Genomic DNA, 17,475 nt, shown 5'->3' with positions numbered 1-17,475 from the left:
CTGGGAGGTTACATCACCTCCAGTTGGGAAGCATTGGATGAAACTCTGGGTATTTGACTGTATTTGCACAATTATCAGCAACACCATGTTGTCCCTGCCTCCTTCCAGTATCTGGTTGACTGTGATGAAGTGATCTTCATGAAAGAGGGCTGTATTACAGAAAGAGGTACACATGAGGAGCTGATGAATCTAAATGGTGATTATGCCACCATTTTTAATAACCTGCTGCTGGGAGAGACACCCCCTGTTGAGGTAAGACTTGCTGGCGTTTGTGCGTGTCTCCTTTCTGTGCAGGGGAGAGAGTACTATCCTGAGTGATGGGGAGATCTCAGCTGAACTCCGTGTCTGCATCTCCTTGGCAAGGGACTCTGTTTTCCAGGGACCAGACCGCTGTGCTTGAGTTCACATGATGATCCTGCTCTGGGAAAGCAGAGCTGTGGGGCTGTAAATAAGGCAGTGACAGGGACAAGGGATATGGGCTCTGTAAGTGTAGAGAAGATACGTAGCTTAGTGTCCTAAACTCCATCAACCCTGATTGCAGCAGCATTGTATGAAACTCTTTTCTGAAAAACAAACAAGTGAATAAGGTACCAGGGAAGGGATATTAACTGTGCATACATTTGAAAATGACCCATGGGATCTTGTTTGCTGCCCTGGCACTTGCTGTTAACCAATACCTACTGAGTTCCAACTACTGGATTAGAAACTTTTTAAAAAAATTTTTTTTAATTTTTATTTTTTTATTGACAGGCAGAGTTAGACAGTGAGAGAAAGACAGAGAGAAAGATCTTCCTTCCATTGGTTCACCCCCCAAATGGTCTCCACGGCCAGTCTAAAGCCAGGTGCTTCCTCCTGGTCTCCCATGCGGGTGCAGGGCTCAAGCACTTGGGCCATCCTCCACTGCCTTCTTGAGCCACAGCAGAGAGCTGGACTGGAAGAGGAGCAACCGGGACAGAATCTGGTGCCCCGGCCGGACTAGAACCCGGTGTGCCAGCGCCGCAGGTGGAGGATTAGCCTAGTGAGCCGCAGTGCCGGCCTGGATTAGAAACTTTTTAGGTCGCGTCCTTTTCATTCATTTTAGCAGAGCAAGGTGGTAAAACAGGAATCCCCCCCCCCCGCCCCCCACTTCCATTTACAGAAAACTGAAGTTCAGGAAGGTTAGCTTGCTAATAGGGATGATTTGACTCCCATGTGCTCTGTTTGCTGCCCTGCCTCTGGGAAAACAAGGAGGTGCCATCCAGGGGTGGCAGCTGTGCTCTGGGCTCCACACTGGGTGCAGTGTAAGGGTGTACTTAGAGCCAGCCCAACAGGTGGTTTCTTCTTGCCATCTGAGGGTGCACATGGGCTGTGGCTGCCTTCTTGCCTGCCAGGTCACTTTGATGTCTGAGCGGGATGAAAGCAAAAAGTTCCTGGGATCTTTCCTGGGAGTGTTATTTCAGTCTTTGGGTTTGATCCAGTTTGACTTCAGGGATAGTATAATTAACTGTTCATGACTGATGCATTTTGGGTCTTTGGCTATGACTGAAACACCCCACGTGTGGTTAGTAACTTCTGCAGGACACCATGATCGGATTTAGCTTTTGCAATCTCTCTCTATGACCCTTAGGGGTATTTGGACACTTGAGATTATTTCCACACCACTGTAGACACAGAGGAAGGTGAGGAAGGGAGACAAAACATGAATGTCTTAGGAGCAAAAGGGCGCTGAGCTTCGGTTTACTTCTGAAAATGGGGGTGGGATCTGCCTCTGAGAGCTGTAGTGCTGAGTAACTGAATGATGTGTTTTTGCCCCAGGAAGTGGTCCGCAATGACAGCTTTCTCTTCAGATGGTGTATTTATTCAGTCCTTGTAGCAAATAAAAAACTTAGTGCCCTCTCTTGTGTTCCAGATATGCCTCTAAATTTTTGTATTTTCTGACTTTTTTTTTCACACTCTCAATTTAAAATCTATTTGCAAAGCCACCCGGGGGCATGGAGCCACCTGTGACAAAGAATTGATGTAGTGAACTATTATTAAGAGGATTTCCTATTTAAAGATCTAGTAGGGACCCGGAAAGAGGAGCATTAGGTAGTTTCTGCTGTCTCAGGTTCAGTTCTGTGAATGTTGAGTTCCCCAGTGTCTTACTATGGGCAGGTCTTGTGCAGGATTCACAAGGCTAGGGGAAACCAACATTTTCTGCTCTCACTGGTAACTATGACACCAGGTCACAGATCCAGATAACAACGAGAGGGGCTAACAGAGTGCTGAGCCAGAACAGGGGAGGGTGAACTTTATTCTAGAGGAGTCTAAGTTGCTTCATGAAGATTGTAGGATCTGAATCCATTTGAGTGGGGACAACTGATGGAGACTGGGACGTTGCAAGTGGAGAAACCAGCATAGACAAAGGTATAGAGGTGAGGAATCGCAGTGTGGTATACAGAATGATGTGAAGTCCGTGGTGGCTAGAGGGTGGGAGCCATGGGAGACAGTGCCACGTGAGAGGAACTTACAGAATGAGGCTAGGCCCAGAATGTGAGGTCCTGCAAAACCAAGCTGAGAAGTTCAGGTTTTCCTGGGGCAGCAGCAAGAAATAATCGGCTCTGTGGATTTGACTTAGTAATGCGGGAGGTCAGAGACAGGAGGAATGGAAATGACTCCAGCCCTGATACCTACACACAACGGACAGAAGAAAGGCCTCTGCGTTTGGAGCATAGGTCTCTAATGCCTTTGTGGAGAACAAAGGTTTTAAGGAGGAAATATGAGAGTACTTCCAAAAGTTCACAGAAAAAGGCATTAAAATACGTTTATTTTAGAGCAAGAAGATTTTGAAATCCATGCATCGGTTTTTCATAATATACATTTTCCATGAACTTTTTGAAGTCTTTGTGTTAAAGAAAAAATGAGTACAGGTGGCTCTTTTGAGAGGTTGGATGTATCTCAGTACAGCAAGCTGATTCTCTCAGGATGTATCTTGTCGACATTCATGTATCATGATGGCTGTATCATGACTAGAGACACTTTTCTTTAATATTATTAGATTAATTCAAAGAAGGAAACCAGTGGTTCACAGAAGAAATCCCAAGACAAGGGTCCTAAAACGGGATCAGTAAAGAAGGAGAAAGCAGTGAAGCCAGAGGAAGGTAATGACCGTTTTGGGGGCATTGTAGATTCATCATGAAAGTTGACGTGAAATTATGCCACGTGTTTGCTAGCATTGTGTGTTATAGAGTGCCTGGCCTTATGTCTCTGTGATGGTAAGTTCGTCTAGAATACGGGAGATCACGAGGCACCCTCTGCTTAAACAGAGCAGGGAGGTAAGAATGACTGAAGCCTGGGCCTCCTGTTCCTGTGCAAGGCCCGGTCGGGGGTGGAGCGTCACAGCGACTCATCCCGGGAAGGAAACATGGAATGTGGAGTAGGGGCGCACTCCTCCTTCCCATGATTCACCTCTCTTCAGCAGTCAGTGCCCTCCAAAGCAGAGGGGCCCAGCAGCCCCTGTGTTAGCAGGTGGCAGCCGGGCTGCGGTGGAGAGTTCCAGCTCGTGGGTTTTCCTGCTTGGCCTTGGTCCTGTGTCAAACCCTTTATCTCTTCAACTGAAGCCAGACTTGGGAGTTAGAGAAGCTGTTTGCAATAACATGGGCATTTTCCACCTTTGTGAATTGGAACTTGTGTGTGTGTGTCAATTTTCAGATTAAAAATAATTGCAGTCTTGTTTTAAGCTCTTCTTCCTGTTGCGTCAGTGCCTCCCCTGCCCGTCATGGACCCCGAGGGGCTTGCCTGAGGAAGCCCTTGCTGTGGGCTGACCTTGTTTGCCCTTGCTTGCCCTGAGAACTGCAGCAGGCCTGTGGCATTAGGAGTGAACCATTCCGATGTATCATTCTCTTTGTTTTAAAAGTTAACAGCCACGCGATTTTGAATTCAGGTGTGATTTAAGATCCCTTACTGACCCTGAAAAGCTAAGCCGCACCCCACAGCTGAGACATCTGTTAGTTCCTGCCACAAGCAGTGAAGGAACATCGCTGGGGAACATTCAGCCTCAGCTGTGTGGCCAGCAACCCGGCTGTTACAGTGTTCAACACATGGGTGTTCTGGGCCCAGAGTACTGGCCATCATCCGTGCTGAAGAGACAGGTTCCTGAGTGGCTGTTTCTGTTTTATTATTTTTTTAACGATTTATTTATTTGAAAGTCAGAGTTACACAGAGAGAGGAGAGGCAGAGAGAGAGAGGTCTTCCATCCGATGGTTCACTCCCCAGATGGCTGCAACAGCCGGAGCTGCGCCAATCCAGGAGCCAGGAGCTTCTTCCGGGTCTCCCACACGGGTGCAGGGGCCCAAGGACTTAGGCCATCTTCTACTGCTTTCCCAGGCCATAGCAGAGAGCTGGATGGGAAGTGGAGCAGCCAGGACTAGAACCAGCGCCTATATGGGATGCCGGCGCTTCAAGCCAGGGCGTTAACCTGCTGCGCCACAGTGCCGGCCCCATTTCTGTTTTATTATTATTTTTTTTATCTTGTATGTATCTCATAAATACAACATTTGCAACAAAATGGATGAAACCAGAAAACATCATAGTTAGTGAAATAAGCCAGTCTCCAAGGGGCTGTTACTTTGTATTCCCAGTCATCTGACCACCCAGGGAGATTGCAGGAACCAGCCTTCCCTCCTCCAGCAACTCAGCGACCACTCACCATGTCCTGAATTTACCTCCTGAACTCCACCCGCACTGCCAGGACCCTGGTGCAGGCCCTCGGCAGCTTTTCCTAGGGCATCACAGCTGCCTCCTGGGGAACTCATTAGAACAGACCAACCCGTTTACTTTCCTGCATTAAGACTTCCACAAACCTCCCATTTAAAAAGCAGTGTTTTCTGTTCTGATAGGGCACACATCCGAAAGGCCCACACTTGTATAGGGCATTGGGGGTGTGTGGAAGAGGCTGCTCACCACCAGAGGCAGCCGGTTTCATGGTCCTGGCCAGCAGGGCTGGGGAGTACAACATCCACACACCTGGACCATTCTCTGGAGGCGCTCTTGTCTGCAGGATAAAGTTCAAATGCCGCTTCCTCTGAGCACGGCCTGCCTGGTCAGCCTCATCTCCTCTCGTGCTGCTCCCAAAGCGCACAGCTGTTCAGCTGGGTACCGTCACTGGGCTCCCCTAATGCTCTTGCGTTAGGGGAGTGCCTTGCTCATGTTGTCCTCTCTGCCTGTTGTCCCCTCACCTGGTGCATCCTGGTCTGCCTTCTGAGAAGCAATACAGACTGCTCAGACTTCCCTGCCTGCTAACTGCCCATGCCTCCCCCAAGGAACCTAGGCACACCTCCTGGATGTCCCACACTGCCCTGCACACAGCCCTGTCACCGAAGTTAGCACATTTCATTACGGTCCTGTGTTTATTTACCTGCCTGTCCTACCAGACTGTGTGGTAGGATCCTCTGCCAGCCCCTCAAGGGCAGGCACCTGATCTTCACCCCCTCCTGCTGCTCCAGGGCCTCATCCTGGGCCTGATTCGTAGCAGGTGCTCAGGGCTAAATGGGTGAGAGAATGCTTCTGATGAGGAGGAAGGAATTCTCATCTAAAGCCCTGTGAAACTCTAGGCGCTCGCTGGTTCTGCCGCTCAATAGGCGACTTAGTGATATGGAGGGAGCTCTTCTGAGTTCGTGTTTCTTTTCCTCTACCCAGGGCAGCTCGTGCAGCTGGAAGAGAAGGGGCAGGGTTCAGTGCCCTGGTCGGTGTACGGTGTCTACATCCAGGCTGCTGGGGGCCCCTTGGCCTTCCTGGTCATTATGGCCCTTTTCATGCTGAATGTGGGCAGCACTGCCTTCAGCACCTGGTGGTTGAGTTACTGGATCAAGCAAGGAAGTGGGGTAAGGTTACTCATCAGTGGGAAAGTTCTAAGACTGTGGCTCTCTCCCCTTATTCCTGGGCTGCTGTTCGGGAAACTTTGCAAGAAGCAGTGAACATGGATTTTCCAAGATGAAAAAGATGAACTCCTAATGTGGCCTCACAACCCCTGAACACCTATAGGGCACCTGCAAGCTCACTGCAGGAGGGCTCTTGCTGGCTGACTGCTCCCATCTGTCAGAAAAGAGGAGATGGGCAAAGTCTGCCTTGGCCAGGCCCCAGGGTCATTATCCCTTGCCCTGCCCTTGAGTGGAGAATGGCTCTTGGCAGCGTCTTGGGGTCTTGCTCATAGAGCCTTGCCTCCAAACAGAACAGCACAGTGACTCGAGAGAACAAGACGTCCGTGAGCGACAGCATGAAGGACAACCCTCTGATGCACTACTACGCCAGCATCTACGCCCTCTCCATGGCCGTCATGCTGATCCTGAAAGCCATTCGGGGAGTGGTCTTTGTCAAGGTATGCGGTGGCGGGCAGCCTCTGCTCCCCTCTCCTGGCAGCCCGCATGGTCAAGCCGGGCATGCTTGAGTTTATTCAGAGTCGGGAGCTCCTTCACAGCGACGGCCTCGCTGAGACCACGCATGTGTCAGCCTCAGCCTTGCTGAGCCACCCTGTCCCCCCTCCTGACACAGGCTCTGCTCCAGCTTCGGGAGTGGGTGACCGCACCGTGATGTGCCCGGGTAGGGATGGAGCTTTCTGGTCCCTGGGCCCTGACCGCTTTGCGCTGTGCTTCTCAGGGCACGCTGCGCGCCTCCTCCCGGCTCCACGACGAGCTTTTCCGCAGGATCCTTCGCAGCCCTATGAAGTTTTTTGACACGACCCCCACGGGAAGGATTCTCAACAGGTTTTCCAAAGACATGGATGAAGGTACTTCTCACTGTTGCTTTCTTTTACACTCTGAAACATAAACTGAGCTCACTGTGCTGCTAGCTGAGGCTTTGGCTGGGGGCGTGTGAGATTCCAAGACATGTGTTTGTTTTGGAGTAATGCCTTAGCTCCTGGGTACTTGCAGCCTTTGGTGGATTTTCTGGGTGTTGCATGGGCTGTACCTGCATCAAGACTGAAATACTCTCCAGAGCCTGGGTCACAATACAGCCACCTGATGTTTACTAAGGGCTCACCCTGTGACAAGCAGAGTATCAAATGTTTTATCCTAATCCTCGTGGCAGCCATGAGGGTAGCTGCTGTTTTAGTCTTTGCAAACATGAGAAAGTTGATGTCTGGGGAGGTTAAGCAACTTGCCCTAGACTCTGTAGCTATTGGGTAACGAAGCTGGCAATGGAGCTGAGATCTTTCTGCCCCAGGACAATCACATTTTTAACCACTGCACCATGGCCACTTCTGTGAAAGGAGCTTGTCTTACACACTGATGGGCAATGTACAGCTGTGGTCGGAGGCGGTAACACAGAAGCAAGCCATCCCTGGTGCCAAAACTGATGGGTCACACAGGCCATGCCCATCTCTCCCTCTAGCTTGTGCTCTCCCTCTTCCCCTCCCCTCCCCTCCCCTCCCCTCCCCTCCCCTCCCCTCCCCTCTCCTCTCCTCTTCTCTCTCTCTCTCTCTCACACACACACAGTATCAATATGTCTAGGATTTGCATAAAAATACTTCAGCTTAAAGAAAATGGGGTAGGGAGGCAGCCCAAAACAGCTGAAGAAAATGTTGGGAACTGTGGAAAGTTCTACACTTTCCTTTTGGCTTTTGTGTAAGTTTAATTTTTTTCCTTGATGAAGAAAAGTTTCCCCCTGCTTCAGCTCACCAGGTGTCAACTGACTGACATTTTATAGTTGTACACGTTTCTGGGGTGCAGTTTGATGTTGCACTACATGTGCACATTGTATGTTGATGAAAAAATCAGGGAGGTTAGCATATCTATCATCTCTCGCATTTATCATTTCTTTGTGGTAAGAACATTAAAAAATCCCACTTCTGGCTATCTTGAAATATGCCACACCTGCTGTTCCCTGTAGTCACCCTCCTGTGCAGAACGCCAGAATGCATTTCTCCTGTTTCCTTGACCACTCTTTCCCATCCTCCCCTCCCACTCTGTGCCTCTGTGAGATCAGTTCTTTTTAGCGTCCACGTGAGTGAGGTCACGTCGTGTTTGTTTTTCTGTGTCTGGCTTATTTCACTTGGCTTAATGTCCTCCAGGTTTGTCCATGTTGTTTCACATGATAAGATTTCATTCTCTTTGATGGTTGGTTAGTATTCCATTGTGTAAATAGACCACATTTTCTTTGTTTATCTATTGTTGGACATGTGGGTTGATTCCAAGTCTTGGCTAAAGTGAAGAGCTGTGATATCACTTTGATGTATTGATTCCATTTCCATTGGTTCTATACCCAGTGGTGGGATTGCTGGATTGTATGCTAGTTCTATTTTAAATTTTTTGAGGGACCTCCATTGTTTTCCATAATTCCCACCAACAGAGTATGAGGACTCCCTTTCCCATGTCTTTTCCAGCACTTATTTTCTGTTGTCTTTTTGATGATAGCCATTCAATGACATCTCACTGTAGTTTTGATTTGTATTTCTCTGATGATTAGTGATGTTTAGCTTTCTTTCCTATACCTGCTGGCCATTTCTATGTCTTCTTTGGAGAAGTGTGTTTAAAAGTCTTTTGCCCATTTTTAAATTGAGTTATTCAGTCATTTACTATTGAGTTGTTTAAGTTCCTTGTGTATTTCTGGATGCTAGCGCCCTTGTCAGACACATACTTTGCAAATGCTATCTTCCAGTGCATGGATCGTCTCCTCACTGTATTGATTGTTTCCTTGCTGTGTAGAACTTTTAGTCTGATATAAACCCATGTATCTGTTTTTGCTTTTGTTGCTTGTGCTGTTGGGGGGGGGGGGTCTTACCTAAAAAAAAAAAAAACTTATCTAAAAAAATTATGGTTTCTTCTAATGGTTTCTTAGTTTTGAACTTTACATTTAAACCTTTAATCTGTTTTTTTTAAACAGTTGTTAACACTGAATTTGTTTCTAATGTCTTTTTTTTTTAAAGAATTATTTATTTATTTGAAAGAGTTAGAGAGGGAGAGACACAAAGAGAGATCTTCCATCTGCTGGTTCATTCCCCAGTTGGCTGCAATGCCTAGGGCTGGGCCAGGCCAAAGCTTGGAGCCAGAATCTTCTTCTGTGTCTCCCATATGGATGGTAGGGGCCCAAGCACTTGGGCCATCTCCTGCTGCTTTTCCCAGGCCATTAGCAGGGAGCTGGATCAGAAGTGGAGTGCCAGGACTTGAACTGGCATCCACATAGGATGTTCGCCTCACTGGCAGCAGCTCTACCTACTATGCCACAATGCCAGCCCTATCTTTAATCCATTTTAAGTGTGTGTTTTTTTTTTTTTTGAGGGGGAGGGAATCTTGTCTTAGTCTTCTGCATGTGGATATTCAATTTCCCCAGCACCATTCATTGAAGAGAATGTATTCTTGGCACCTTGTCAAAAATCAGTTGGTGGTATATGCGTGGTTTATTTTTGGTCTCTCAGTTCTCTTCCATTGGTCTATGTGTCTGTTTTTATGTCATTCCTATGCTGTTTCATTACTCTAGCTTTATAGTATATGTTGAAGTCAGATAGTGTGATGCTTCCAGCTTTGTCTTTTTATTTAATTTTTAAAGATATTTTTAAAATTTATTTGAAAGGTGGAGTGACAGAGAGGGAAAGAGAGAGAAAGAGATAAGAGGTCTGCTGTATTTTGGTTCACTCTCCAAATGGTTGCAACAGCTGGAACTGGGCCTGGCAGAAGCCAGGAGCCAGGAACTCTGTCCAGTTCTCCCATGTGGGTGGCAGGGACTCAAGTACTTGAATAGCCATCTGCTGCTTCCCAGGTGCAGAGCTGTATAGGAGGCAGAGTAGCCTGGATTCTTAACTGGCACTCCAATATGGGATGCAGACGCCCTAAGCTCAGGCTTAGCCTGAAGTGTCACAGTATCTGCCCCTCCAGCTTTTTGCTTAACATTGATTTAACTATTCTGGGTCTTTTGTGGTTCATGTGTATGTGGAGATGCTTTTCCTATTGTTTCTATTTCTGTAAAGAATGTCATTGGTATTTTTAAGTTTTATTATTTATTTATTTGAAAGGCAGAGTTACAGAGAGAGAGAGAGAGAGAGAGAGAGAGAGAGAGATCTTCAATATACTGGTTCACTCTCCAGATGGCCACACCGGCCAAAGCTGGGTAAGTCTGACACCAGGAGCTTCCTTCAGATCTCCCACATGGGTGCAGGGTCCCAAGCACTTGGGCCATCTGCTGCTTTCCCAGGCCATTAGCAGAGAGCTGGAGTGGAAGTGGGTAACCAGGACTCAAACTGGCACCCATATGGAATGCTGGCATCGCAGGCGCTAGCTTTACTGGTTGCACCACAGTGCTGGCCCCTATAATTGGTATTTTAATAATATTAATTCTTCCAGGAGCCAATGCTGTTGCACAGTGAGTTAGGCTTCTGCCTGTGGTGCTGGCTTCCCATATGGGTGCTGGTTCCAATACTGGCTGCTCTGCTTATAATCCAATTCCCTCCCAATGGCCTGGGAAAACAATGGAAGATGGCCCAGGTGCTTGGGCCCCTGTACCTGAAAGAGGCTCCTGGCTCCTGGCTTCAGATCAGCCCAGCTCCAGTCATTGTGGCCATTTGGGTAGTGAACCAGCAGATGGAAGACCTCTCTCTCTGTCTCTCCGTCTCTCTGTCTGTAACTCTACCTCTCAAATAAATAAAATCTTTTTAAAAAAATTTTTAAATAATTCTTCCAGCTGATGAACACAGGATATTTTTATATTTATTCTTGTCCTCATCAGTTTCTTTCATCTATGTTTTATAGCTTTCAGAATTGTTTTATTAATATCCTTTTCAAATAGTTCCCCATTCGTGTATGAGAATGCTATGTTGATCTGGTATCCTGCAACTTTTCATGATTCATTTATTCTAACAGGGTTTTTTGTTTTTTTTGGTTTGGTGTCTTTTAAGATTTTCTGCATGTAAGATCATGTCTTTTGCAAACAGGGACGAATACTTTCCTCCCTTCCCCTTCAGATGCCTTTATTTCTTTCTCTTGCCTGATTTCTGTAGTTAGGATTATAAGAACTATGTTGGGAGCTGGCGCCATGGAGTAGCAGGTTAAGCTGCCGCCTGTGGTGCTGGCATCCCATATGGCCGCTGGTTCAAGTCCCAGCTACTCCACTTACTATTCAGCTCTCTTCTATGTCCTGGGAAAGCAGTGGAAGATAGCCCAAGTCCTTGGGCCCCTGCACCCATGTAAGAATCTCCTGGCTCCTGGCTTTGGATCGGCTCTGCTCCAGCTGTTGCTGCCATTTGGGGAGTGAACCAGCAGATGGAAGACTCTCTCTCTTCCTCTCTCTCTCTGCCTCTGCCTCTGCTTCTGCCTCTCTCTAACTCTGACTTTCAAGTAAATAGATAAATCTTTAGCGGTGAGTGTAGGCATCTTTGTCTTATTCCTGTTCTTAAAGAAAAAGCTTTCAGGGCCCAACACTGTGGCGCAGCATGTTAAGCCACTGCCTGCAGTGCTATCATCTAGTATGGGCACCAGTTCAAGTCCCGGCTGCTCCACCTCTGATCTAGCTCCTTGCTAAAGTGCCTGGGAAAGCAGCGGAGGATGGCCCAAGCGCTGGGATCCCTGCACCGATTGGGAGACTCAGATGAGGCTTCTGACTCCTTTGTAGCCATTTGGGGAATGAACCAGTGGGTGGAAGATCTCTGTCTCTCTGTCTCTGTCTCTGTCTCTTTCTCTAACTCTACCTTTCAAATACATAAATAAATCATCTAAAAAAAAGAAAAAGCTTTCCACTTTTCCTGTGAATATGATGTTAGTTGTGAGTTTGCCTTTATTATGTTGAGATACACACCTCTGGGGCTGGTGTTGTACGGAAGGTGTTAGCTGCCACCTGCAATGTCGACATCCCTTACGTGCGCCAGGTTGAGTCCATGTTACACCACTTTTTATTTTTTCATCATTTATTCATTTTATTTGTTTACTTTTACACCATTTCTAATCCATCTCCCTGCTAATGTACCTGGGAAAGCAGCAGCAGATGGCCCGAGTCCCTGGGCCCCTGCTTCCCACGTGGAAGACTCAGATGGAGTCCCAGGCTCCTGGCTTCAGCTTGGCCCAGCCTCAGCCGTTGCAAACTTCTGGGGTGCGAATCAGTGGCTGGAGGATTGATCTCTGTCTCTCTTTCTGTGTCTCTGTCTCTTTTTCTGTCTCTTCCTCTGTTAATTCTGCCTTTCAATTAAGTAAAATAAATCTTTTTTAAAAAATGAGAGTTATACTTTCTATACTTAATTTTTGTCATGAATGTTGATTTTTCTCAGATGTTTTTTCTGTATCTACTGAGATGATCGTATGGCCCCTGTCTTTCTTTCTGTTAATGTAGTATATGACATTTATGATTTGTGTATGTTGAACCATCCTCACATCTCTGGAATGAATCCCTCTTGACCATAGCAAACAATACTTTTATTTTATTTATTATTAGAGAGAAAGAAAGAGAAAGATATCTTCCATTCATTGTTTCACTCTTCAACTGCCCACAACAATCAGGGCTGGGTCAGGCTGAAGCCAAGAGTCCAGAACTCAACCCAGGTCTGCCACCTGGGTGGCAGGAACTCAAGTACTTGAGCCATCACCTGCTGCCTCCCAAAGTGTGCATTAGCAGGAAGCTAGATTGCATGTAGAGCCTGGATTTGTACTCAGGGTCCGATATGGGGTGTGGGTGTCCCAAGCAGCGTGTTCACTGTTGCACCAGGTGCCCAGCCTGTGAGTGCTCCATGTAATGTGCTGTTGAACTTGACTTGCTGATGTTCTGCTTAGAACTTTGTATCTGTGTTCATCAAGGATACTGGGAAAATGTCTTAAATGTTAGCAGCAATGCACTAATATCGGTAAGAACATAAGTGATTTGGCCGGCGCCGTGGCTCACTAGGCTAATCCTCTGCCTTGCGGCGCTGGCACACCGGGTTCTAGTCCCAGTCGGAGTGCCAGATTCTGTCCCGGCTGCCCCTCTTCCAGGCCAGCTCTCTGCTGTGGCCAGGGAGTGCAGTGGAGGATGGCCCAAGTGCTTGGGCTCTGTACCCCATGGGAGACCAGGAGAAGTACCTGGCTCCTGCCATCGGATCAGCGCGGTGCGCCAGCCGCAGCACGCTGGCTGCGGTGGCCATTGGAGGGTGAACCAATGGCAAAGGAAGACCTTTCTCTCTGTCTCTCTTTCTCTCACTGCCCACTCTGCCTGTCAAAAAAAAAAAAAAAAATCTAAAAAAAAAAAAAAAAAGAACATAAGTGATTTTTGTTTTCTTTTTTTGCATATTTATTTTCCAGATATCTTACAAGCACATATTGCTTTGTGAAGGGAGAAGATGCCTAAGGAGCTGGCTAGGATAGTGACCCCAGGAAAGGGGGGAGATCACATAAGTTTTCTTGGGACAAGAATTTTTAGAGCAGCCAGGTTTCTGGATTGGTCTTTGCTCAGACTGTTAAAGACAACCTCACAAACTTCAGACAGGGATTTTGTGGAGCCTCTTTTTGTCTTTGGTAAGTGTGCAGTCCCATTTGCCTTGTCTGCACAGCCTGACTCATGTGTTCTTTCGCTGCCTCCCCAGTGGATGTGCGCCTGCCGTTCCAGGCCGAGATGTTCATCCAGAACGTCATCCTGGTGTTCTTCTGCGTGGGGATGATCGCGGGCGTGTTCCCCTGGTTCCTCGTGGCCGTGGGGCCCCTCGTCATCCTCTTCTCCGTGCTGCACATCGTCTCCAGGTAAACAGCGAGCGTCGGCGTCTGCCTGCCGGGGCAGACCGGCTGGCTATGACCGCACTGCTCTGAGAACTCCTTCTCCCTCCAGGGTCCTGATCCGCGAGCTGAAACGTCTGGACAACATCACACAGTCCCCTTTCCTCTCCCACATCACGTCAAGCATACAGGGCCTTGCCACCATCCATGCCTACAATAAAGGGCAGGAGTTTCTGCACAGGTTGGTGCTGCGAGGGGGAGCCAGTGTGCCAGCATTTAATAGAGTCTAAGAGGCCCCTTAAAGCCAGAGCTGCAGATTATAAAACTCACTACTAAGGGTATTTGTGATTTGATGGAGTGGTCTCTGATTAAAATTCAATTGCTATGGAATCTCTTCTGAGCAAATGAGACAAAAACACAGATTTGGCTTTTGTTCCTGAGAAGTTATAGTTGATGGAGTTTCGCTTTTTTTTTTTTTTTTTTTTAAGTAAAAGGTAGTTGACTATTGTTGACATCAGCATTGATTTAGCCATTAAGTATTGTTTATTTGTGAAATTTATGTACACAGACATTGTGGAGATTATTAGCAAGAGGGACAACTGACCTAAAAGTCCTTTAACAGGGGACGGTTAAATAAACCCTGATAATGCCCGCATAATAGAATTCTGAGTCCCTTAATGGAATGCAACTCTATTCTGCTGTGGGGTGATCCCCAGGATACACTGGTGTGAGAGCAGCGTGTAGATGTGTGTGCGTTGCATGCTGCCCTTTCCGGTGTGTGTGTGTGTGTGTGTGTATTTAGAACATCTCGGAAAGGATCACAAGAAACTGTTGACTGCCACTGGAAAGGGGGATCTGGGTAGCTGGAGGGTGGGTAGAAGAAAGGTGGACCGCTCATAACTTACATGCTCCATCCTGTATCTACTGCCCATTTCAAAAGTTAGGAAATTACTTTTTAAAGCAAATTGATAACAGAAATGTTAGAAAAAGCATTTTCAAAATGCTAGACGACTCAGAAAAATGCTCCCTAACTTTAAGCGAGAAAAGGTGGAGTGTGCGGACTGCGTGCGTGTGTGGATACAGACACGCAGTAATGAGCGCATCAAACGGCGCAGTAGGGAAGTACAGCACACGCGAGTCTGGTTTTGACCGAGTGGGGAGGTCACTGCAATTTTACGTTTTCCTTTTTTTTTTTTTTTTTTAAATTGTGTTTTCTAACTTTTCTCTAAAGAGGAAAAGCGATTTTAAAACAGCAGTCTGCCCAGCAAAACTTGCTGCTTCGAAGTTCTGGTTGGGCCCTGGGTCTTCGGTGGGGTCTGCTTGGCTCTCCAGGACCCCAGTGGCTGCAGTGCTTTGCTCCTCGGTGGCAGGATGTCTGAGTCTCCTTTGCTGTGGTTCCCCCTGCTTCTCCTGGTTCTTAGTCCCATGGCCACAGGGAGCAGCTGGTACCAATCTGCCCAACAGTGTTCAGCTTTCCCGCTCTGAGATCTCTTGCTTGGCCTTGAGCCTTCCTGACATTTGCCTCCGTAACCTTCCCTGACCTAAGACATTTCTCCAAAGCTTGGTGTAAGCCCCTCGATTTGCTCTCCTTTCCCTTGCTTTCCCTGTGCTGTTAAGTTGATGTTTTCCCCGAACATCTTTAATAGGTTTTCGTTTCTCTTGGAGGGGTAGCTAACAGAAAGCCCCCTGTCCTCCCCATGTGAGGCTCACCCGAGGTTTCCATGTCCTTCCTTCAGTTAGATAAAGGAAGTACTTAGGGCCGGTGCCACGGCTCACTAGGCTAATCCTCCGCCTTGCAGCGCCGGCACACTGGGTTCTAGTCCCGGTCGGGACGCCGGATTCTGTCCCGGCTGCCCCTCTTCCAGGCCAGCTCTCTGCTGTGGCCCAGGACTGCAGTGGAGGATGGCCCAAGTGCTTGGGCCCTGCACCCCATGGGAGACCAGGAGAAGCACCTGGCTCCTGCCATTGGATCAGCGTGGTGCGCCGGCAGCGGCGGCCATTGGAGGGTGAACCAACGGCAAAGGAAGACCTTTCTCTCTGTCTCTCTTTCTCACTGTCCACTCTGCCTGTCAAAAAAAAAAAAGAAAGAAAGAAAAAGAAAAGAAAAAGGAAGTACTTAGACATTTGCCCTCCATCCTGTGATTCACCGAAGCTTTGACATCATCCAAAAGCCGGGTCGAGGGTGCCTTATTTGCTTGTCACATGTTCTGTCTCGCTTGCAGGTACCAGGAGCTCCTGGATGACAACCAAGCTCCCTTCTTCTTGTTCACGTGTGCGATGAGGTGGCTGGCTGTGCGCCTGGACCTCATCAGCATCGCCCTGATCACCACCACTGGGCTGATGATCGTCCTCATGCACGGGCAGATTCCCCCAGCCTACGCGGGCCTTGCCATCTCTTACGCCGTCCAGGTCAGTGCCTGGGGTGGGCGCATGCTCTTCGCTTGTTTGGGTCCTTCCTTTGTTGACACAGAAAAGGCATGCTGTGATCGGGAGGGGGCTCCACTGTAAGCCATTGTCTCACGTCTGAGCCTCTAGCATTCTCCTGGTCAGATCTGACCTGACAGTCTGGATATGACTGGCAGGGAGGCTTGGGCGTAAGATGGGATGGGGAGACAGGAGAGAGAGGATTTGAATGCTGCATGCGTTTAAGAAATAGGGGTTTTTGGAGGTTTTTTTTAGAAATCTGATTTTAAAAAAATTGAGGGGAGGGCAGTGCTGTGGCTTAGCAGGTAAAGTCGCCACCTGCAGTGCCAGCATCCCATATGGGTGCTGGTTTGAGTCCCCACTGCTCCACTTCTGATCCAGCTCTCTGCTATAGCCTGGAAAAGCAGTAGAAGATGGCCCAAGTCCTTGGGCCCCTGCGCCTGCATGGGAGACCTGGAAGAAGCTCTTGGCTCCTGGCTTCAGATCAGTGCAGCTGCAGCCATTGCTGCCATGTGGGGAGTGAACCAGCAGATGGAAGGTCTCTCTTTCTCTCTATCCCTCTGCTTCTGCCTCTCTGTAACTCTGCCTTTCAGGCAAATAAATAAATCTTTTTAAAAATAAAAATGTATTTATTTGAAAGATAGAGTTACAGAGAGAGAGAGAGACAGGGAGAGAGAGAGAGAGACCTTGCATCTGCTGGTTCACTCCCCAAATCACCATAATGGCTGAGGCTTGACCAGGCCAAAACCATGAGCCAGGAACTCCATCTGGGTCTTCCACTTGGGTACAGGGACCCAAACACTTGGGCCATCTTCTGCTGCTTTCCCAAACTGTTAGCAAGGACCTGGATATGAAGTGAAGCAGCTGGGTCTTGAACTGGATCATAGGAGATGCCAGTGTCACAGGCAGTGGCTTAACCCACTGTGCCACAAGCTGAGCCCAGAAACACTACTTTGAAAATCATTTCTGAACTGTAAGTTTCTGTACTCACCACCCTCTCATTTCTGGCATCTTCCTAGTCTTCTGAGAAATAGCATGTCTTCAGTATGCTTCTTATATTCATTTTATTTTCAGGCTTCTAATTTTCCCAACACAGTTACATATATCAGCCCTCAGGTCCCCAGGAATAATTAGGGTCTTCAAGTAGCTCAAAAACAATTGAGAACTTGAATGCTAGCTAGATGTTTGGAGATGCTAAGAATTTTTTTTTGTAAGTGATGGTATCCGATTGTGTTTCTGAAGTCTTCATACTTTAGAGAGAAGCTGAAATATTTCGGGGTGAAATGATAGGATGTCTGGGGTCTGCTCCCAGATGATGTCTGGGCTGGAGGTGGGAGAGGGTGGGAGTGTAGAGGAATGCGGACGGCATTAAGTTGGTCATCTTTGAAGAGGGAGGTCCGGCATGCGGGGATTCTTTATGTACTCTCCCTGATCT

At 47.8% G+C, this 17,475-nt stretch overlaps 1 protein-coding gene across 8 annotated transcripts in view; it reads left to right on the top strand.

Moving 5' to 3' along the window:
* Positions 1 to 17,475, top strand: part of ABCC5 (ATP binding cassette subfamily C member 5) — an 88,227-nt gene that overhangs the window by 49,442 nt on the left and 21,310 nt on the right. For 7 of the 8 annotated variants that reach the window (XM_002716488.5, XM_070072397.1, XM_017346971.3 and 4 more), the window contains 8 exons: positions 109 to 252; positions 3,017 to 3,119; positions 5,656 to 5,840; positions 6,188 to 6,334; positions 6,613 to 6,742; positions 13,490 to 13,643; positions 13,729 to 13,857; positions 15,839 to 16,025. In XM_002716488.5, coding sequence (XP_002716534.1) covers positions 109 to 252; positions 3,017 to 3,119; positions 5,656 to 5,840; positions 6,188 to 6,334; positions 6,613 to 6,742; positions 13,490 to 13,643; positions 13,729 to 13,857; positions 15,839 to 16,025 — 1,179 coding nt within the window. The remainder of the gene's footprint in view (positions 1 to 108; positions 253 to 3,016; positions 3,120 to 5,655; positions 5,841 to 6,187; positions 6,335 to 6,612; positions 6,743 to 13,489; positions 13,644 to 13,728; positions 13,858 to 15,838; positions 16,026 to 17,475) is intronic. The other variant, XM_017346972.3, reaches the window with a different exon arrangement.

This window comes from Oryctolagus cuniculus, chromosome 4 (genome assembly GCF_964237555.1).
Source record: "Oryctolagus cuniculus chromosome 4, mOryCun1.1, whole genome shotgun sequence".
NCBI classification, from domain to species: domain Eukaryota; kingdom Metazoa; phylum Chordata; class Mammalia; order Lagomorpha; family Leporidae; genus Oryctolagus; species Oryctolagus cuniculus.
This window is presented reverse-complemented; position numbering and strand designations above follow the sequence as displayed.